General features: G+C 44.9%; 1 protein-coding gene across 3 annotated transcripts in view; it reads right to left on the bottom strand.

The window, feature by feature from the left end:
• Nucleotides 1-4,836: 4,836 nt before the first annotated feature.
• The window catches only part of LOC144496840 (ras/Rap GTPase-activating protein SynGAP-like), a 770,844-nt gene continuing 752,177 nt past the window's right edge, over nt 4,837-23,503 (bottom strand). For 2 of the 3 annotated variants that reach the window (XM_078217406.1, XM_078217407.1), the window contains exon 14: nt 12,903-13,208. In XM_078217406.1, the coding sequence (XP_078073532.1) occupies nt 13,008-13,208 (201 nt within the window). In that variant the 3' untranslated portion in view covers nt 12,903-13,007. Of the gene's footprint in view, nt 5,098-12,902; nt 13,209-23,503 lie in introns of those variants that run through there. The other variant, XM_078217405.1, reaches the window with a different exon arrangement.

Raw genomic sequence — 23,503 nt, 5'->3', positions numbered from 1 at the left:
TGCCATGAAGAATTTTTCCACTATGTTGCATGGTTGTGTGCACGCAGGGCTTACTCCCTAATTAATAAAGTGTGTGCTCAGTTGTGGAAAACAACAATTAAGGGGCTGTGCATGGGGAAAAAAAGAACAGGCCATTCAGAGTTGCTAGATTCTAAAGGGAGCATTGAATCTGAGGTTCCAACAGAAGTAATTCTTCATAAATCCAGTGTCTGTTTTGCCACATAATGTATTGAAACAGGAAGTCGAACGTTATTTTAATATGTATATTAGCATTAAGGTTAACTTAAAAAGTAAAATCCTCTTTCGCATCTCCAATACACTTTTCCTGAAAGATACAGAGAGTTGTGCTGTAATCGGTAGGCTAAATAACTCCAGGAAGTCATTTGTGTTCAACAGTGCAACTTATTCTGTGAATAAAGCACAATCCTCTCTGTGGTCACTAGTGTTCCAACTGTGGTGATTTACCACATGTACACCCTGATCCGCACTGAGCTTGGAGATCCAGCTCTGAAAGGGTTGTTGTTGATATCTTTGCCTGTAGGTGTGTGCTTCCCCTATTCAGAAAAAGGATGGTGGAAATCTGGAACGCTCGTTCCAAAAAGGTTGCAGTTTGATTGTAAATTTCAACATTGCGACGATAGATTTTAGTACGGTAAGGACATAATGGAATATGGATCCAATGTGGGTAAATGGAGGTGCGATACTGATCAACCATGGTCCAAATGAATGGTGGAGAAGGCTCCAGGGGCTCATTGGCCTATTCTTGTTCCTTTAATTATCACACACGAAGATGATCAGCTATGGTAGTATGTTTGTTTGATATTTGTTTGTGATCAGGAATGAGACTTTGTGACAACCCTGAGACAATGCATGAACCTGTGAAAGAACCAACCTCTGCTCTATTGGGGAGGCCATTTTCTTTTCTATTGAATGAAACTCCTGTTGTTCCTTTACGTACGTATGTAAAGGAGGAAGCTCTAGGATTTTGACACAGCACAAGTGAAGGAACAGCGATATATTTCCAAGTCAGGATGGTGAGTGACTTGGAGGGCAACTTCCAGGTGGTCGTGTTCCCATGTGTCTGTTGCCCTTATCCTTCTAGGTGGTAGCTGATATGTGTTTGGAAGGTGCTGTCTAAGGAGCCTTGGTGAGTTCCTGCAGTGAATCTTGTAGATGGTATACACTGCTGCTACCATGCATTGGTGGTGGAGGGAGTGAATGTTTGTGGATAGGATGCCAATCAAGTGGGCTGCTTTGTCTTGGATGGTGTTAAGCTCCTTAAGTGTTGTTGGAGCAGCATCCATCCATACCAAGTGGAGAGTATTCTAGCACACTCTACAACACTTGTGCCTTGTAGATTGGGGACAGGCTTCGGGGTCAGCTTGCATGCACTGTTGGCTCAGTTAAGGCAGCAGTCAGGCAGTTACAGTTAGGCTCAGAGCATTGGACTAAGAAGGGACCACAAATTTAAAACATGGGCTGACCCTCTCACCTGTCTCTGGCTATTGTATGAGGGCACAGTCAGATTTCCACCCTACTGTGGCCAATTAGTCTGCTGACATTCAATTGTCAAAGGCCTGAACATGAAGAATTGAGGAATGGTCACTTGGGTAAGGTTCTGGGAAGCAGTCAAACCCCTGTAGCAATGAATCAATGCTACCAGGAAAGGATGAAAACAGCACATCAAATGACCAGGAAGACAAAAACAAAAAAGATGAAACGGAGAGGGCTGAACAAATCATTATCCATCTTGGGACAAATCAAGATGTTGAGTGACCAGGACTCGAGTGGCCAGTAATACAAAAGGAAAATGCCTTGTAAAGTATGTTGCACCACTTGTCAGTAACACTGTCATCATTTGACCAAAAAAGGCAGAGGCTAAAACCAGTCGTGTTAATGACCGGTTATTGAACAGCTGGAAACGAAAACTTCACATTCAGTGCTGTACTTTCAGAAGGTCAAGTGAACAAATTCCACTCCAGGGACTCGAGCACAAAATCAAGGTTGACATTTCAGTAAAGGGTTGAGGGAGTGCTGCACCAGTCAGAGATGCTAAACCCATGACATTGCCTGATGAGCAGAGTTGAGCCCAATATTTATCTTTCAAAAACATCAATAAATGGATTAGCTCACCATTATTGCACTGCTATCTGTGGGAGCTTGCTGTGTGCAAATTGGTTGCTGCATTATCTACATTACAATAGTGACCACACTTCAAAATGTACGCTGTATCATAAAGCTTTGGGATACTCAGAGGTATCATATATAAATGTAAATCTCTTTCTTCATTACAAGACAAATAAAACAAACTATGATCAGCATCATCCCCACCCCCGATTAGCTCCACCAATCACCCTCCACACCCCCAATTTTGTACACCATTCACTCTTCCTCCTTTATCTGCTCCATTCCTTGGTTATCAGCACTATTTCCCTCTGTGCTCCCAAATTTACAGTACCATTCCAATCCTCCAATTATCTACATCATTGGAAAATATTTAAAGATTCAGAGAAATGCTGGAAATCATGGTTTCATTTTGCATAAACCCACTAAATCTAGTTCAGCAATTTCCATAGACTCTGAAAGCTCAGCCAGGAGCATGACCTGTTTTGTACATTGAAGGTACCTGGTAGAATTTACTATCCATTCAACTCCGATAGCAGACCACCTGGAATTTGGGCTTCGCATCCAGAAGACAAACAGATGTTGGGGCTATGGTTTCAAGTGATAGCAAAAATCAAGTCTTCACCTTCTCACCAGCAGGAGTTGGTGTTTCAGGTCATGGTAACATCAGTAGCCTGGGCTTCTGGTTCCTGGGGGCTGACAGATATGGGGTCTTGAGTCCTGGATACCAACAGGTGTAAAGCCTTGAAAGCCAATAGGGATCGGAGATTTGGGTCTGAGAGCCTTTCAGCAGTTAGGACTTCTATTTTGAGACCAGAAGGTGTGGGCTTCTAAGTTCATACTGGCATCTTCAGGGGTTACTGGTTACAATTTTGGTTTGAGCGACCAGCTAGCATTGTGCTTCCATTGTGAGACCAGTGGGAGTTGGGCTTCGAGTTTAAGACCAGTAGAAATTGAAATTCTAATTTGAGACCAGCAGGAGTTAAGCTTCTAGTTTGAGAAACCAGCAGGAGTTGGGATTACCGTGTTTGACACCAGCAGGAAAGTTGACCAGCAAAAGTTGAACTTCTAGCTTAATTAGTGAGCTTCCAGTTTGGAGTTGGACTTTCAAGGACACCTCAAAATGCAAAGTCTTTGACCCTACTGATCGCAGTGAGGAAAACTGATCAGGCAAACAGGAGCTAGAATCTGAATGAAATTATCCTGTGGGAAACAAACTTACATTAAAACAAAGTAATCAGCCAAGACTTCTTCATCAGTTATTTTACCAGAGATGTTTTCGTCTCATACATGCTGTCAGCCGTGCCTAGGTCAGTGGAGCTCTTGTCTCTGATTCAGAAGGTTGCTATTCAAGTCCCAATCCAAGAGATTTGAGTACAAGTAATACAGCCTGTTGCTCCCAGTGCAGTACCAAAAGAGTTTTGTACTGTCAGAGAAACTGTCTTTCAGATGTGAAGTTCAACCAAGGTTCCGCTTGCTCCCTCAGGTGGACATCAAAGATCCTGCAGCACCATTTCAAAGTGAACAGGGGAGATCTCCCTGATGTCTTGACCAATATTTATTTCTCAACGAGCAGCACTAAAAAAGCAGATTGCCTGGTTGTTATCAAGTTACTGTTGGTGGGATTTGGCCTTTTGGCTAAGATCAAGTGTCAGATCAAGCCCAAGATCAGGGTGTAATGCCTTTTCTTGTCAGCTTGGATCGATCATGTAAGTGTCTCTTGTGGGAACCGTGAATTGGGTTCAATTTGAATTTGTTTTTTGGAGCAAGCAAGAAGGTAGATTTGGACTACTCTGCACAGTGGCTTTGTAACTTTTATAATGGTGTTGCGCACAAACAGGCTGTTGTGTTTTCTACATTATGGCAGGGACTACATTTCAAAAGCCGCCAAGAGCTTTGAGACTTCCTGCCGTGAAAGATGCTATATAAAAAGCATTTTAAAAGAAATATGAGAAAGAAATTACAAATGAATCTGTTACGCACCGGCGTACTCGAATGCCGCAGAATGATCTCAGGTTGTCAGATTAGGTGTAACGTTGTCCATCGGTTAGCCATCAATCCACCAAGTGAGCTCTGATTTGTTCCTTTATGGCAAATATTTGAGATTACATGCAAATTACTTCAAGAGCATGACTGGCACTAGAGAAATTGACGCAAGCACCTTGAGGCGAAGGGAATGGAAGGGGTGGGGAGTGCACATGCCAGCATACACTTCTTGCTGGTGAACTGGAGCCACACTTCAAGATCTGCAGCGACCGCCCGCTATCCAATGCATGCATTTGCCAGGAATGAAATTAACAGCCTTACGAATGAAGGTTTCAGTCGAACCCACTCTCCATGTAACCAGAGATATATGCGTACTGTACATTTTTTGTTATATTTATTTATATATATTATATATATTTATATCTCAAACTTTTTCCTTTTCTTTCTCATACAGTAGGCCATTGAAACATGGCACACAAGTAGAAAAGTGCAATGAAAAATATACCACTTTTAAGTGCATCAAGATCTGGGCATTATCCACAGCCATGAGAATTGGGAGTGTTCGTGCATGAATGATGAGAGGATATAAAATAATTGTTAAAAGCTATAATCGGTTTTCATTCCACTGGCTTGCTAGTTCCATCACACCACAGGCCTGCGCTTGAGGGGGAAGAAATGGGGAGAGGGAGCAGGAAGGGGAGAGAGAGAGATGAAGTGAAGGAGTGGCGGGAGATGATTTACACCCGGCTTTGCTTTCACCGCAGTCCCCCCTGCCCCCTACTCCCCCAAAATCCCGCCGCCTCCTCTCCCCTCGCGTCAGTGGCCACTGGCGTTACGGAATTCGCCATTCTCCGTGATCTGCAGGCGCGGCGGAGGGTGCGACGACATCACGCCATTCAGCTGGGTCTCGCTGCACCGGTCTTTCATGTGAGTCAGGGTGCTCATCAGCCGGGAGTTGGTTGCCCCCATCGTTGAGAGCTGCCTCTCCTAAACAAAACAAAAAATATATAAAAAGGGAAGAAATCCGTGTTAAAGCCACAGCATCCGTCGCCAAGGAGGGCGAACCCCTCTGTACCCTGGAGCAGCCAAGCCAAGTCCTCGAAGTGATATGGCGAGAGGAAGCCAATTTATAATGAGGTGGGGGGGAAGCTGTGGGGCCTTAAAGAATTGGAATCTACCAATCTCAATGAGGATATTTGCACCAGCCAATTGCATAATTCGATGAAAAAGACTTTACTTCCTTTAAGTCAAAAGCAATCTGATGCTTTGAGCAGATTGAGCTAACTTTGCTGGAAACCAACTCGCAAAACTGTTCAACATCAGGGTGGAAAGAATCCAGGCCACCCTTAGCGAGACTCAGGATTTTACACATGGGTTGTATATCTGAGACAGAATGCTGGAACAATGTTTTGAGATCTAGGAGCTGCCCAAGCTCAGCTGGTGGGGGAGACAATCAGTAGCAGGTAGAGAAGGTGAGGAAAATATAAATCTAATTTGTGCCATGTGGGGATGTGGGATGAGTTGGTAGGCTTCTATCACAAAGATAATGACGGTCACTTCTCATTAATCAAAAAAAAGGGTGGTAATTTCTTTCAACTGTAAAAGTGGTTAAAAAATAGGATACAGGTGACCTGTTGGATAGTTAGATTTCAAGTGCCTCCAATCAGAATGAAGAAGTATGCTCTCCACAGGATTGTGCTTGGATGATTCCAGGATATGAGGAACATTTCAAAGCATCGAGAATCAAATCTACCAACAATCTACAACATCTCTGCTTTCACATCCCAGCGCAGTGTGCTCCTTTGTTGTGGCCTAGGCTTCGGGACCTTTGTTCTTAATCAATGCCCTAAATTGGCAGGGTGACAGGCAGGCCCAATTCAGTGAACATCTAGTCTTTTTCCACACTTGCCGCCTTCGAAGCCTTACACCCTCCTTCCTCCTCACATATTACATTGATGCCACGCTAGCCACCTAGCCGAATGCGGGAGATAACTTGAAATGAATGTGTGTACAAACCCTCCCCACCCCCCAAATTATTGCGCAACTGGGCATATCCGTAGGCATTTTATACTCCACCCTGACCAATTGATGTAGCTGAGGAGTTAAAATTGATCAAATGCCCATTGTCTCCCTCCCATCCAATAAATACTTTATAAGCAACCTAGCCCCCATTTGCACTAACCATTAGGGGATCTACATATAGTTGAGACAACTATATGGGTTTTCCTGCAGTCTATTTGCCTTCGGCATGAACTGCTTTCTGTTGCCTTTTTGGGTTTTGCCTCCTTCTACATTTTGGATGGGAAAGTTAAGGATGCAGTGGACCTACTTCAGCACCTGGTATTGCGACTGGCTGGCAGAGGACAACATGTTCTGGGTTGCCATGCGGTGGTACGCATTCCTTATTGTTTTTGAAGACCATTTTGGAAGCAGAGAGTCCTCAATAGCTTCTTTATGTTATCGAACTTGGTTGGCGTGCTTCGGAATCTAGAGATTCTTCCAGTATATGGCAGGGAATGGTGGCGCAATCAATGGAGAGAAATATTGGGGAGAGGGATGTGATACTGACATTTTATCTGTTCCTGTGTGCTTCCTGCCTACCGCGTCAAGTTGAAATTTATCCTCAAAGTGCCCACAGCCCCTGTGGGATACTTCGAGATTTGGCAACTCTGGAGGCACCGTAGCTTGGACCACAAACACGTGAAGAGACACAGCACAGAGAATGAATGGCTTCAACTTGTGACAGAATGAAGGTCATGCAAACATCATGATGGCGGGGAGAGTGACACATGTTGCAGGGCAAAAAAAGAAACACATGACAATTCTTCTTTTTAGTTTCAGTCTCTTGTTACGTTGCATTTCCCACCTCTCAGAATCTCTGTATTGGTTTGGCTCTTCGAATGGATGTGGCTGAAAAGTGAAGTGAGCTGCAGATTGACGTGGGTTGCCACACTAAACTTCAGTCACATGATTTCCACTTTGTGGCCAGTTTCATGGTGTCCCCTCGGAACTGGGTGGGGACTATTCAAACTATTCAAATAGTTAATTCTCGCCTCACATCCTGGGCCAAGTCACTGAGATGAAAGTTCAAGGTTCAAATCCTCACTTTAAAGCTTTAATGCATTCTCATTGGTTTAACAGGGTATGTGGATTGCCCCGTAAGATTAAGCATGAGGCATCTCATGTGAATCTAAAGGTGGCATTGGGTGTCATGGGATATGCTTATAATTCAGTCCTATATCCTGCTTTGGGAACCTGATGAGCAAGTTTGGCAGGGTAGATACTGAGAAGGTGTAGCCACTGGCTGGGGAATTCAGAATACTGGAAGGCACACAGAGAGTGGGCACAGTCTCAGGATAAAGGGTCGATTATTTAACGTGAGAATGAGGAGAAATTTCTTCTCCTCAGGGGGTTGTGAATCTTTGGAACTCTCTAACCACCCCCTGCCTCCGGATGGTTGTGTATGCTCCATTATTGAGTACATTTAAAGCTGAGATAGACAGATCTTTGTTCGTCAGGGAATTAAACATTAGGGGACCGGGTGGGAAAGTGGACTTAAGGCAGAAGATTAGCCATGATTGTATTGAATGGCAGAGCAGGCTTGAGGAGCCATACTCCTGCTCCTGTTTCTTATTCTGCGCTTTTGTTAGGCTTTGTTTGTCTAAGATTACCTTACATTCTTAATATTCTATAACATTTGTCTTTTTTTATTTGTTAATTGGATGTGGATAACAATTATTGCCCATCCCAAAGTTTCCTTGAACTGAGTGGTTTGCTAGGCCACTTCAGAGGGCATTTAAGAGTCAACCACATTGATATGGGTCTGAAGTCACATGTAGACCAGATCAAATCGGAACAGCAAATATTCTTTCCGAAGGGGCATTAGTGAAGGGGTGAGTTTTTAACGACAATTGACAATGGTTTCATAGTCATCATTGGACTTTCAATTCAAATTTCATCATCTGACTTGGCTTTTGAACCCATGTCTGCACAGCATTACCCTGGGTCTTGGGGTTAGTAGTCCAGTGACAATACCATTGCCAATGCCTCCACTGCTCTCTATCTTTGTGCATGTCAATGTGTTTATCCCAGTATATATATATATATATATATATCTGTATGTGTATTGACATGCGCATATCGATGTGTATACATACAAATCAGTGTGTATATCTACATCTGTGTAGGGGTATAATCATAACTATATACATAAGTGTAACTATGTCTGTACAGGGGTTAAAACCAATAGCAGCAAAACACTCAAACTCTGTCCCATAACCTCCTGTCAGCGATCACTTTGTGACTTGCCAGATCCTGTGTTGTGTTTTGCTGCTATGGCGACAGATAAGTCTCTGCTGCTGAGAAGCATTGGGAGGAGTAGGGACTCCACAGTGAGCTACAGCCCGTATTATTGCAGCAAAATAAATTTGTAAGTACTGATGAGCCAAAACTAGCACAGGAATACTGGAGATGGGAGAATGGAGGCAAGAGCAAGCCTTTAAATATATTTTGTAAATCACATCTAGTGATAAAATATGTTTCTAAATGAGGGTGGAAGAATTTCTGCTCCTTGAAACAACATCCACCACATTATACATTCAATTACAATCACACCTCATATCAACAGAGCAGGGTCCTTGGCTGAGGGATGTCCTCAGAATTCAATGCAAGGCAGAAGATATCATATGTTGCAATGGATTCAACCGCAATAGGTGAAAGAGGGGGAGACAACATTTGGTGAAAATGTTCAATGAAACTTCAGTAACAGAAACTTTCCAAGATGTGGTTGAACAAGCAACGACAGACTGATCTGCTGCCGAGCCAAAGTGAGGGCAAAATCCAGGCTTTGCCCTTTGACCTTCTCCAGGGCAAAGACTGGCTCAAAAGCAACTGCATTCCATCGTTGCTCAGTGTTTAGATGATGTCAGTGGGTGTTTGAATGGACACTGAGCTGATGGTGGAGCGCTCTACCATCTCACATATGGTAAAGATACAGTAAACTTTGATACTGCAAATAACCAGCGGCAATGGAACGGAAATAAAAATGTATGCACATATGATCGAAAGTGGAAGTGGGTCACAACCAAGGCACAACACAGCTTTCCGGTACTTGCTCATGATGGTCAACATGTTAACTTGATGGGCCAACACTCCCATGGGCGTTCATCAGTTCTCAGCCAGACTGGTCACAAAGCAATGATTTTGAGGTTTGCCCAACCAGGTTCAGAAGTTAACCTGCCCATGAAAGCTATCTGAAGTTGTCCATTTGCTTAGAATTGAGCTGTAGGCTCAGCTACAAATACTCTAACAGCTGCAAATTCCCCACCCCCCAGCACCCTCTCCACTAATAAATATGCTCAATAAGCATGGATGACCAACCAAGACCAATACAGTTATAGCCAGGCAATATGCCCCATGCCAACTCTACTAAATTAGAGGGATTGGGAAAATGGATCCCTAATTCCAGTTCCTATGCCAATTTTGATTAGCACTGGGCTGCACCAGAATTATCAACCGTTCCCAAATGTGAACGATGGTTTCTGAACCAAAAAGATTCTCCTCAAGTCTCTCCCAATGCCGCACCCTCCATTTTAAGATGGAATCTTGGAAGGAAGAGTGGGTTGGAGTGGTTCACAACCTAAATGGAATTGAACTGGTGGAAATGGTGGGGTGAAACTTTCACGAGAAGCCAACAGATCTGACATTGTCCTCCTCACCTGTTGCTGTCGGTCACAAATTCCAACCAAAATTCTTCAGGTGGAGAGAGAGAGATCTTTGGGGAGGATCAGAGGGTGTGACAACACTCTGGTAAATGTTGCAGAAATAAAAGCAGGTGTAGGTTATTCAGCCCCTCAAGTCTTGCTTCTCTATGCAATAAGATCATGGCTGATCTGATATTGGCCTCACTCCACTTTACTGTCTGTCCCCCATAACTCTTAACTCCCTTGTGGGATGGCTGAGAACAGGTGAAAACATACAAGGGGAGGCTGGTGTCTCTCTCACCTTGGATGGTGCCCAATGGAAACACTAAGCCAGCAAGATAGAATGGCAAATTGCAAATCTGTCACAGGTCATACAAGTAAGACTTCTTAAGAGAGCACAACACAGTACAAACCATTGAAATTCATTTTTGTAGGCAAAAGAAAATAAAATTCAAGCCAGGCAGCTACAACCAGTTGGCAACAGACTAAAAGCTGACACACATGCGATACAGACAGAAATCCAGCTTCAACACAACATCTTGGACACACTTTTTTGTGAAACTTTCAATCTAACAGGAGGCAAAGAAGTTAACACTTTGCTGGACTGATGTACGGATTCCAGTTTCTTTTGAAGAAAAGCCACCTGCCCACTGTACTTCCACCCTCCCAACTCAAACTCCTCCATGAGACCTCTTGCCTCTCCAAAATCTCCATTAGTTGAGAGCAAAGGCAGGCAGGGAGGTGGGCACACCTGTGACTCCATCGGCTGATGGGGGAGGGAAGATCTGCTTGAGAGGTTAAGGTGGGTGAATTATGATATATACCTCCAACCCTTCCCACCACCCCCACCAACCAATCTGGTCTGGTCTTGCTAGGTTGCACTTAATAGCCCGTGGGACCTGCCACTGAGGTGGTCACCATACACTTGGTCCAGACCGGATTACAAGGTCTCTTTTCTGGAACTATGCTTCAAGCACTTTCTCTTTTTTAAGGGCAAGTACCAAAAGAAAAATTTCCAAATTTAACTTGGTCCAATTGGGGTTGGGGGCGGGGGGGGGGGGGGGGGGGGGTATATTTCAGAATTCGCCTGACTTAGGCAACCCACTTCATTTCAGTATTTTGTGAAATGTTTCTCTCTGCAAAGGAACAGTCACAGATTAAAAAACAAAATCATGGGGTGGAATTTTAGGGCCCCTGCCATTGGCAGGATTTTCTGATCATGCTGAAGTCAATGGACTTTTGAAAGGTTCGCAACATTTTCTGTGCCCTCTCCCCCACCACCAGGGGGCTGTGGAATTCCACCCGTGGAATCTGCAAAAGCAGAAACTTTAGGGAAAGATTTTGTATTCAATGTTTCCTCTTTAGAGATTTGAATATTGAGGGGGCCTATTCTCAGTTGAATTTGGAAATTCCTTCATCAGCTGAGGCCTAGCTTTCTGAATGGAAAATTGTCTTCTTTGTTCACTATGTGAGACAATACAACATGATGGGCTTAATTAGGAAGCGGCACTGTGCTGGGTGACAGTAACCAAAAGGTGCGGTCCTCTGGGATCCCTGGAAGAAAGGCCACTTGGTTGCAATGTCAACCTCTTTTGGTGACCCAGAGAAGGTCTTAGTGTGATTCCACATCAGCCTGGACTCAAGAGAGCTAGCATGTGCTGCTGTGACTGAAGTGGCATGCACTGGCAAACCCTAAGACCAGGACTAACCTTTGGAGGCAATGAACCTTTGTTGCACAGTAAACTGAAAATTAACAACATGATGTGGGGCGTCTGTGCGCTAACATGGTTGACACGTCACGTGGCAAGGCATGGGTCATCTGGGGACGTACTGGTTGAAAAGACAAATGGACATGCACACAGACACTCATACACGCACAGAGACAGACACAAAAAAAATAAGCCACACCACCTCACATCGACTTTGCAGACACGTGTGAAAAGATCTTCAGTGCAGTCCTTGTCTTAGCTCAAGACTCTCTGATGGAGTATCAGTCCAAGGGGCATCAGGGACCTTGCAGTAGTGCCTGTACCAAGTAAGATGGTGACCTCAGTACTTCAGAGCTCTTCAGGTAAAGGCCCTCCACATTCCCCCACCTCCAACCCCCAACAACCTGGCCCCTTATAGGCCTCTCCAAAGACACTTCTTCCACTCCATCAAGGCCTTTGAATCAAGATGTTTCCATCCCCTGTACTTTTAATTTCAAAAACAATCTTTATTTGTTGGTGGAAAGGGGAGTGGGGCAAGGGTGAAAAGGCAAAACTGCAAGAGGTCTATGAGTACATTCGCACGTGAAGATGTTGTGTAGATTTGATTTCTGACAGCTCTGAAATAGCTGGCCTGCTGGAGATGTGCAACAAGGTCCAATATCTGCCCATTTCTTCACCCTCCCTTACTGCCACCATCCCCCAAAACCATTGAACACAAATCGTTGCAACCAATTTGAGAAGGTCTCCAATCCATTTCACATTCAGCACTCTTTATTCCGCCATTGATGGGGGAAACAACAAACCATGCAAAGAACCTCCATCCATAAGGTTGAGCACTGCGGCTCAACCTTAGTTTACCCATCGCTAAGATATTGGAACTTTTCACACATCTCCGCAGCCTTCAGATCTTCTGAAAGCCAGGGATACTGCAGCTTAAAAGATTTCTCCCTTTTCTTTGTCTCGTACCTTCTGGTTCGCTGCCCTCAAATGTCGGAGGAGGTACAGGCGGCGCAAGACACCGTTCCAGCCAGGGTTCTCTAGTCGCCTCTGAGTCGGTCAACAAGGCCCTCACGGCGCGACCATCTCCCCTGCCCCCTTCTGCATGTGAACGGAGCATTCTTTCCCCACACCCTGCTAACAATGCGCCACGCAATCAAAACCACCAGCCCGAGGTGTGACCCCACTTACCGGGTCCTGTGGCCAAACTTGAATGTAGATCCAGAATTAATTTATATATAAATATATATATATATATATACTTTTTTTAAAAAAGAATTAAATGTGATTGGTGTAGTACCCTGTTTACCCTCCCCTTCCCGCGCACCCCTTCCCCCCCATCCCTCCCGAACTCCTCCCTCCCAAAAAAACCTGTCCAGCCAATTTGAGATCTCTTTTTCCTGCCCAGGTTGTCTGCCAGAAGGACATCACGGTCTAAACGCCGCCCTCAGTAGGTCCCGTGCCAACGGAAACCCGAGGCAGATCAACGTCAGACCAGCTGCTGCCCCCCTCCCCCTTCCAAGCTGTACTCGAAGCGGCGAGCCTGGCGACGAACGAGGCGGGGGTCTCCGCGGAACTTGGCCTCGATCCGGCTCGAAGCATAGTCCTTGGCGCGGTGAGGGCGAGGTGGGTGGGCGGCGGGTGGGGCTGGGAAACCATTTTGCTTTTTTTTGAAGGAATGCTCCATTGACTTCCAGAGGGGGGGTTGAAAAGTGTTAGGCAGGCGGATTAGAGAGAAGTGTGGGTTAGGAGAGGGCGTGGGTGGGGGGAGGGGAGGTGGTGGGAGGGGGGGGGGGGGAGGAAAGAAGGTGCAAGAGAGTAAGAAAGGAGAAAAGAGGAAAGGAAGAGAAATAAAGAAATTTACATATGTATTTGCAATATTAGTACAATTTGTTGGCACAATTTCCATACCACGAAGGTATACCTCACAAAGCACGCACACACACACACATGTATATATTGAATACATATGTAGATTATATAGATATATATCACAATCATTAAAGCAATAATGTTAGTTATTAGATGCTGCATTTCCAAAATAGTTGCTCAGCAAAGTTTTCTACAGCCTGTACAGTACAGATTACAATAGCTGCCCCCCTCACACCAGGGAACAGTGATGACCATGACATTTGGCGAAGGATGGGGTCGTCGAAACAACTTGAACCTGACCGGATGAGGATAGGGCGCAGCGCCCATCTGTTCGCCAAGCCCGCCATGCACCTCAGCAAAGACAGGAACATCTGGACAGGACATGAAAGCCGGCCATGCGCCCTATCCGGCCACCCTCCCCGTTTTGGCCCCCAACCGCCGTGAGGTGACAATGGTGGGGCGCCGGTCAGGAAAGGCAGCCCGTAATTGTACCTTCAGCCGCCATCACTGCTACTTGTAGGTAATCCTACCGGGAGATCGTTGGTCACGTCTGCCCGTCATGCGCCATCATCACACACCTTGGCCATAGTAGCTCGTCCGCAGCCGCCCCATGACCATCTCCCAACTCCGCCTGACTCGACCCCTTCTCCTGACCCACCAACAGAGACATTCTAGAAGGTTCTTTCTTGATCTGCGTAGCACTGACACCCCCGCCCATCCTTTTTCTTCCCTCAGTCATTTTATCATTTCCCCCAAGAAAGATGCGATGAATTCATCCACTTGACATTGAAGGTAAGAGTGGGTAGGGGAGGATAGGTGCCCTAACCCTGGAGATCAGGTGGCCAACCCCCATCCACAGCCCCTCCCATTCCCCTGGGGCCACCTCGTGCGCCCAACGGTCCTCGCACGCGGTCAGTTTAAATCCCGCCCCGCCCCTCCCCCACTCTCGACCTATCAGATTACGAGCCTGCCGCTCGGCAACCGATGACGTCTACAGCGGACGCAGCTCCAATTGGTCCAAAGGCGCGGACCAGCTCCCAGTGGAGGGAATTCTCCCGATTGGCCGGCGCATCGACGGGCGCATGCGCGCCCTCACTAAGCGGGTGATCCAGAATGTTCTGCTGAGTGTGAGCGGGCGGCCATTTTGGAAGGCGTTGAATGGGGGAGGACGGTTCAAGAAGCCCACGTAGGAGAACGCCGGCCCCGAATACCTGTAAGCCCGTTGACCTCCCCCCTTTCACAGGTTCGTTAACTGCTGGGGCGGAGTTATACCAAGCGAGAGTGGAGGGTTGGGCTGAGGAATCGCGCTCGACGCCCGACCAGATATTGAACTCCATTAACATGGCGGCGTCCCAGACACCAAGTCAGGTTAAACTTGAGCTGAGGCCTGACAACAGACACAGCGTTTTTTCTCTATTTGGGAGATAGGCTCTTGTGATTCTCAGTGCCTTGGAGAACCTGGTGTGAATTACGGGCATTGGCTCCCACCAATTTCGCAATAAACCCTGTTTATAAAATTCAATTCGGGGTAATCTTTCAGGGAACGGGAGGGATGGAGTGTAAAATAGATGGTAGATCTGTTACCCAAGTTGTTAAACTTTATTTATTAGTCTGACAAGTATGCTTACATTAACACTGCAATGAAGTTCCTGTGAAAATCCCCCAGTCGCCACACTCCGGCGCCTGTTTGGGTACACTGAGGGAGAATTTAGCATGGCCAATGCACCCTAACCAGCACGTCTTTCGGACTGTGGGAGGAAACCCAGACAGACATGGGGAGAATGTGCAGACTCCGCACAGTGATCAAAACTGGGAATTGAACCCAAGTCCCTGATACTGTGAGACAGCAGTGCTAACCACTGTGCCGTGCAATAGACCCTGTTTATAAAATTCCACCCTGGGTAATCTTTCAGGAAAAGGAGGGATGGAGGGTAAAGTAGATGTTACAGAGCCACATTCCCCATATCGCCCCACCCCCCCCAATACTTCTCGGAGCACGTGCTGTGGTTTCTCAGAGTGTTATCTCACGGACAGCAAGTCTCTGAGCAACTTGGTGACGCTCTGTGGTTTTGTGCATACAGTTTTGGGGGTTAAAAATCATTGGGGGGGGGGGTGGTAGGGTAGGGGCTAGCATGGAATGGGTGGTATCAATACATAAACATCTTTTATAGCCACAGTTATCCATGTCCAATTTCCTCCCAAAAGGCACTGTGACTGTACATGGACTGCAGTGGCTCATTGCCACCTTCTATTGGGCAATTAGAGATGGGCAACAAATGTTGAGCCCAGCCACCGACACTCACATCCCACAAACAAAACAGAGATTCAGCTCTTGGCTTCCAGTGAAGACAGCTAATGAAACATGACCTGGTCAATGCCCAGTGACCGTGGGTTAGATGTCAATCAGTGAAATACCATGAAAGTGCAACTAAAGTAAAACAAACATAATCTGCGAATGGAGAGTTATCCTTCAAGAACAGGAGGAAGAAAGAGAATGTTACTTCAGGAATCAAACCCACTTTTGAGGATGACTCGGCTCTGCACACACAGTTCCTGCATATTTGGATGTAAATTTACTATCTGTTCATATTGATGTGCTTGAACAGGGTTTGATTAGAAATGGTACGGGGGAAGGCAAATTTAACTTATCTTGCCTGTTTGGAACCAATGGGATTGGATGCAATGCTAGTTTTATCTCTTGCCTGAATTGACTTTATTAAAGTCAACGGATAGGTTGTAAAACCGACTTTCCACCTGAATCCATAGGATCCCTGCATGTGAGTTTGGGCATAATGATCCCCAATATTTCAGCAAGCTAAAATTCCATCTATCTATGGAATAGCCTGCTCCTAGGACTATGGAACAGATAGTGTTGATTCTTTCAAATGCAAAATTGGACAGATTTTGGCCTGAAAATTGCATTTTGGGAGATAGTTGATACGTGGTAAGTCTAGCATGTTTGGGAGAAACAGCTGATTTTTGAACTTCTGCTGTTCAACGTTCTCCACCACAATTTTCTTCAAGTCATGACTGGGTCTTTTGTAGACTAGTTGATGGAGATTGATTGCTGTGATCAGTAAACAGCTTCATTATATCATGTAACTATCAGTAATTCCTATGTTCCTAACATATTTCCATTGTATCCTTTACTTTATGCCTTGGGTGGTGTTTGCACGTATCCAGCCATATCATATTCTATAATAATTCAATCAAAACTATTCCTATTTCCTTTCCTGCCTTATTCTCTCTCCACCACCAAACGGCCCACCACTACTCTCTCCAGGCTCTCCTAATCCCCACTGTATTCAGAACATCTCAGTGTTTCATACTTGCCAGGTAAATTTATCAGGAACTGCAGGGGCCTACCCATGTTCAGAGTTCAAACTCATCTTCTCATCAAAACGCCTTAATCCCATCTTATCTGTGAAACACTTTCAAAGCCATTGATTAAAGCCACAGTTTACTTCTGTGATCTGCCACAGTAACTTATTCCATAACTCCTGTTGCTTTGGTTTAAGTTTAAGTTTATTTCTTAGTGTCACAAGGACATTTACATTAACACTGCAATGAAGTCACTGAAAATCCCCAAGTCGCCACACTCCAGTGCATGTTTGGGAACACTGAGGGAGAATTTAGCATAGCCAATGCACCTAACCAGCACGGTTTTTGGACTGTGGGAGGAAACCGGAGCACCTGGAGGAAAGCCATGCAGACACGGAGAGAACGTGCAGACTCCACACAGACAGTGACCCAAGCCCTGGGTATGGAACCCAGGTCCCTGGCGCTGTGAGGCAGCACTGCTAACCACAGTGCCACCGTGTGGAGAAAAATCCCACTTCCTCTTCCTTACTTCTCAAATTTTAATCCAAATAGTCCACTAACCTCTCTACAACACAATCCTATATCCTCTGACAATTTAGTCCTCGCTGAATAAGTGGTGGTTTTGTTTCTTTACAATTCGGACATCGCTGATAGATTGGTAAAGTTGGATGAAATGAATGCCCATGCGCACACAACCTAATCACGATGAACTCATAACACTGACTCCAAAAATACAACCTATCATCACAACAAAGTTCATTTGTTTGGCTGACCGCAAACAGCCCCCACAGTTCCCTAAATTCCATGAGCATAAATGTGGTCCCAACACCTGTGATTGACAGGTCTGTTAATTGGAGTCCACAAGCACAACAGAACCAGAACAGATCTCTCAACAGGCCCAGATAGAGGTGACAGCAGAATGAGGGACATTTGGTAATATTAGCATGTGCTGTACTGCTTGGATAAACTGAATTTCTCTTCTGAAATGCTGATTCATCAACAACAACTGCTTTCTGCAAAACCTGCTGCTCGCTAGGGACGTCACAGTGGTGGAACAGAAGCAGGTCCAAGAAAGTTTCCGGTGTAAATTGAAGGATGTCGTACTTACACTCTGTGCTGCATCTCTTTAAAGTTTGCAGGAGGTGATTCTGAGTGGCAAAGCCAACATTTATTTCCCACCCCTAGTGACACTGAAACAACTGGCTTGCTAGGCTACTGGAGTCCTTCTCCAAAAGAAATATTGCAGCCTTTTCAGCATTGAAAGAAGTGACCTTACAGAGATATGCATTGGTTGTGTTTGCATTATAACGATCCCATTAATGCAAAGTCGTTTCACTTGGTAACAACAGTGCAAGGCCTAACTTGAACACAGCCTGAACCTGGTTTCTGGCCCTGGCCCTAACCAAGTAAAATAATATTCTCTAGAGGAAGCAAATTTGTTCTCTTTTACATCAGAATCAGCCTGCACATCTAGGTCCACTCCACACTTAGCAAATGGCAAGCAGAAAGAAAAATGGCCATGATGGTTTTAGATTTGTAGTGTGAATGGGCTTCTCAAATGATTTTGCAAAAGGCAAAAGCTACCACAGTACTTAACTAAAACTGCGAGAATTAAGACAGGATGGTGGGGAGGGTTCCAGGCAAATTGTAGGTTGACAGAGTGATCGCCGCACAGACTAAGCATTGGATCAGCTCTCTGGAATTGTTGAAGAAAGAGCTGGGTGCTGTTAACAGGGGCACTGTAGGGTATTTCTGGAGAAATGGGCCAACTCCTTTAAGTTGCATATCTGTCTTGGTGACCTTTTTATTGACAGGTAATCATTCTCCTCCCTGCAGTACTCCTTTTTAACCAACTGATGGTGGTATTGCTTTATATTGTAACAATGCTTAAGCCTGAAATCTGACCTTGCCTGAAGACATGCAATTGTGATCACAAATTAAGATTAAACAATTTGCTGCCCAAAGTAAAACAATTTTTAGTATAAAAATGTGTCTGAGCTGATTTGGAGAGACTGAAAAAACTGTTAATTCACACCAAATAAGGCAAAAGAGGAGTACCATGGGCTAAAAGATACATTACTTTAGTGCTCAGTCTGACTTGGCAGTAGTTTTGCCAACTGTGGTTAAATATATTCCTGGAGGTTTCATCACATGACTTGCCCTCACGCTCCAGCCATTCATCAGCCGACACACCCATCCTAGTGGAGTTCTACATTCCAATGCCAATTGGAAAGCAAAAAGACTCATCACCAATTGATAGTCAGCCAAAAAATGTTTCCTCCAGCCCCTTCCCCCTCACACTATTCTCAGTGATTTTATACCTGGTGTAGTGAAATTTTTTTTAAAAACAATCTTTTTTCATGTTCCAACCAGTTTTCTCCAGGACCGCATGCAGCAATGACCTGGTGATTGATCTTCAATTCCTTGAGGCTCCAGGCCAATTCTGGAGGTTTGGCAACCCTACTTTGGCAGTTCAAGGATCATAGTTCTGGACTGGTGAACAGATTCATTTCTGATCTTGTTAAGATTGGAGGATGTGGGAATCACAAGACCGTGTATCCCTCACAAATGAGAGTTCTGAGATTTTTCCCCCTCTGAAAATAATACGCAAGGATGCATTTAAGGGGAATCTTGTGAAATACCAAAGGGATAAAGGAATAGAATGTGATAGGGTGACATGAAGGGATTCAAATAGAGCTTAAACACCAGTTGGTTTTGTGTTGAAGATTCACTGTATTCTATTGAGTAATTTCTACATTACAGCAGTGATTACACTTCTAATGGTGCTTTTATTGGCTCTAAAATATTTTGACACTTTCGGAGGCTTTGAAAGGTGCTATGTCCAGGCATATCTTTTATTGTTATCAGTGTTGTGCATTCACTTCATGCATTCATGTAGAGGGTTGCTTTTCAAATTGGAGGCCTGTGACCAGCGGTGTGCCTCAGCGATCAGTGCTAGGTCCATTATTATTTGTCGTTTATATTAATGATTTGGATGAGGATTTAGGAGGCATGGTTGGTAAGTTTGCAGAAGTGACCAAGATTGGTGGCATTGTGGACAGTGAAGAAGGTTATCTAGGATTGCAACAGGATCTTGATCAATTTGGGCCAGTGGGCTGATGAATGGCAGATGGAGTTTAATTTAGATAAATGTGAGGTGATGCATTTTGGTAGATCGAACCAGGGCAGGACTTACTCTGTTAATAGGGTGTTGGGGAGAGTTCTAGAACAAAGAGCTCTAGGGGTACAGATGCATAGCTCCTTGAAAGTAAAGTCACAGGTGGACAGAGTGGTGAAGAAGGCGTTCAGCATGCTTGGTTTCATTGGTCAGAACATTGAATGCAGGAGTTGGGACGTCTTGTTGAAGTTGCATAAGACATTGGTACGGGCAACTTGGAATATTGTGTACAATTCTAGTCATCCTATTATAGAAAGGATATTATTAAACTAGAAAGAGTGCAGAAAAGATTTACTAGGATGCTACCAGGACTTGATGTTTTGAGTTATAAGGAGAGGCTGGATAGACTGGGACTATTTTCCCTGGAGTATAGGAGACTTAGGGGTGATCTTATAGAGGTCTATAAAAGAATGAGGGGCATAGATAAGATAGATAGTCAACATCTTTTCCCAAAGATAGGGGAGTCTAAAACTAGAGGGCATAGGTTTAAGGTGAGGGGGGGGGGAGACGTACAAAAGTGTCCAGAGGGGCAATTCTTTCACACAGAGGGTGGTGAGTGTCTGGAACAAGCTGCCAGAGGTAGTAGTAGAGGCAGGTACAATTTTGTCTTTTAAAAAGCATTTAGACAGTTACATGGGTAAGATGGGTATAGGGGGATATGGGCCAAACGCAGGCAATTGGGACTAGCTTAGCGGTTTAAAAAAAAGGGTGGCATGGACAAGTTGGGCCGAAGGGCCTGTTTCCATGCTGTAAACCTCTATGACTCTATTCAGATAAATGAGGTTCCAGTGTGCTCTGGAGTGGGTAAGTTACCAGCCAGAAGTGCATTAGGCCATTCTGCCATTGTGAGGGTGGATCACTATTTCTTGTTGCTGTACTGTGATGATGGTACAGTTGGCCCTTCCATCACTCTTGTATATCGGTCGCTTATGAGCTGTTGTTGTGGAAAGACTTTCATAGAAGATCATAGAAACCCTACAGTGCAGAAGGAGGCCATTCGGCCCATCGAGTCTGCACCGACCACAATCCCACCCAGGCCCTACCCCCACATATTTTACCAACTAATCCCTCTAACCTACGCATCCCAGGACTCTAAGGGGCAATTTTTTTTTTTTTAACCTGGCCAATCAACCTAACCCGCACATCTTTGGACTGTGGGAGGAAACCGGAGCACCCGGAGGAAACCCACGCAGACACGAGGAGAATGTGCAAACTCCACACAGACAGTGACCCGAGCCGGGAATCGAACCCGGGACCCTGGAGCTGTGAAGCAGCAGTGCTAACCACTGTGCTACCGTTCCTGACAGATCCTTTATAGGACTCTGGCTTGGAAATGGATGGTGCAGGTGGCAGCATTGTGTTGGAAACAACATCTGTATTAATCACCGGGTGTCTCATACACAAGGCGGATTGCCAATCCAATCCAAACCACTCTTCTCTCACCTGCACTTGTACTGAGTGTCAAACACAACACATTGACACAGGCTGGGTTCCTACACATTTTTTGGTATCAATCACAAACCTGTATTCCCATTAAACACTTCCAGGCCAGGTACTGCACGGATTTGATACAGATTAATGCTCCCTGTACACCTTTCCATTAAAAACCCCCAGGACAGGTACGCCATGGGTTAGATATAGGTTAAATCTCCCTATGCACTGTCCCATCAAACATCCCAGGATAGTTGGAGCATGGGTTAAATGTGGAAGGAAAGCTTCCTCTATTCTTCCTCATCAAACTCCAGGGGTAGGTACAGCATGGGTTAGATACAGATTAAAGCTCCCGATGCATTGTCCCATCAAACACAATGGGCATGGGTTAGATATAGAGGAATGCACCCTCTATGCTGTGCCATCAAAACCTCCCAGGACAGGTACAGCACGGGATTAAATATCGAGTAAAGCTCCCTCTACATTGTCCCCATCAAACACTCCCCGGACAGATACAGCATGGGGTTAGATACAGAATAAAGCTCCCTCCACACTGTCCCCATCAAACATTCCCAGAATAGGTACAGCATAGGGTAGATACAGAGTAAAGTTCCCTCTACACTGTCCCCATTAAACATCCCCAGGACAGGTACAGCATGGGGTTAGATAAAGCTCTCACTACACTATCCTATCAAAATGCTTTCAGGTTAGGCACGGATTGAGTTAATTACAAAATAAAGCTCCCATTATACTTTTCCCAGCACAGTATTTTACCTGCAAAATGGCTACTTCACTGATTGTTTTAGTTTGGCTCGTTAACCATCCTCTGACTAAGAAAATTCAGTTGTTATTAATGATGTGGAGCGCTGTGTCTTTGGACTGGTGCTGAATTGAAGCTGGAATGAAATTGCCCAAACTCATTTGATGTGGCAGGATTATAGCCATGCTTCAACATGGTGTTAGTGCTAGCTTACAGCACCCTTAGACTTTTGCTCTTGTACCCAAAGCAGAACACTTCAGAAATAAGCAGGCACACCTGTGATGTGACTCTACTACCCAGTTTTGTACTGCTTCTCCAAACATACTTTACACTGATTTTGAGCTGCCAGAAGTAGAAATCACTGAGAAATTTTTTGACACATTTGAATAACAATATGAACAATATCAGTCTCAAATGGCACTAGACAGCACTAGCTCCTTCAATAAACATGATCTTGCCCAGCACTTCACAAAAATCCTGTAGAGATATCCGGGGGTTAAAATTCATCCTTAACTGGGGCACAAAATTGGCAATGAGGGCTGGACCACCCCTAATACAACCTGTCTAATTTATTTTTCGATTGACAGCCGGCCTGACCTGATCTGCGATCAGTTGAACTTCAGCTCCACTGGGTTGAAGGAACTGGCATGATTGTAAAAATGTATAAAAGTGCTTATTATTCGATCAGTTCTTCAAAACGTTGTAAATTACAGCCATTAATGCTGAATGTAGATACTCAGGTTAGCGGAAACTGGATGCACTCTCAACATCTACACCCACCTAAATACCAGCAAATCATTCTGGACTAGCCATGGTATGAATGGGATAGTGATGACTAGACACCTCCTTAACACCTGCACGTACCTAAACACAAACAAAATTACTTCACTTAACCGCTTACTCCAATTCAGGGTTGCGAGGCAGAGTATATCCTGACAGACACTGGGCGTTCGGCAGGATACACTCAGGATGGGATGCCAGTCTATCACAGGGCACACATTCACACAGACAAACTGGGGGGCAACTTACCATGTCCAATTCACCTAACTTGCACATCTTTGGACTATGGGAGGAAACCAGAGCATTCTTTGAAAACCCACGCAGACATGGGGAGAACGCGCAAATTCCATACAGACAGATACCCGAGGCCAGAATTGAACCTGGGTCCCTGGAGCTGTGAGGCAGCAGTGCTAACCACTGTGCACCGCCCCCCCCCCCAAAAAAAAAACCCAACAGCCAATCAATTAGCTATCAAATCACAACATGAAGAAAGCATCACTGATGCTGGTGTGTGGAACAGCAGCAAAATAGCAACCAGTCCTTTGAACCAAATTGCTGTGTTAATAGGATACCTCAAAATCTACACTTACCTAAATACCAGCAAAGTACAAAGTCAATCATTTTGAATGAAAAAAAAGAGTGA

This window comes from Mustelus asterias, chromosome 8, assembly GCF_964213995.1.
Source record: "Mustelus asterias chromosome 8, sMusAst1.hap1.1, whole genome shotgun sequence".
Lineage (NCBI taxonomy): Eukaryota > Metazoa > Chordata > Chondrichthyes > Carcharhiniformes > Triakidae > Mustelus > Mustelus asterias.
Note: the sequence above shows the minus strand (reverse complement) of the source record. Positions and strands in the feature narration are given on the sequence as shown.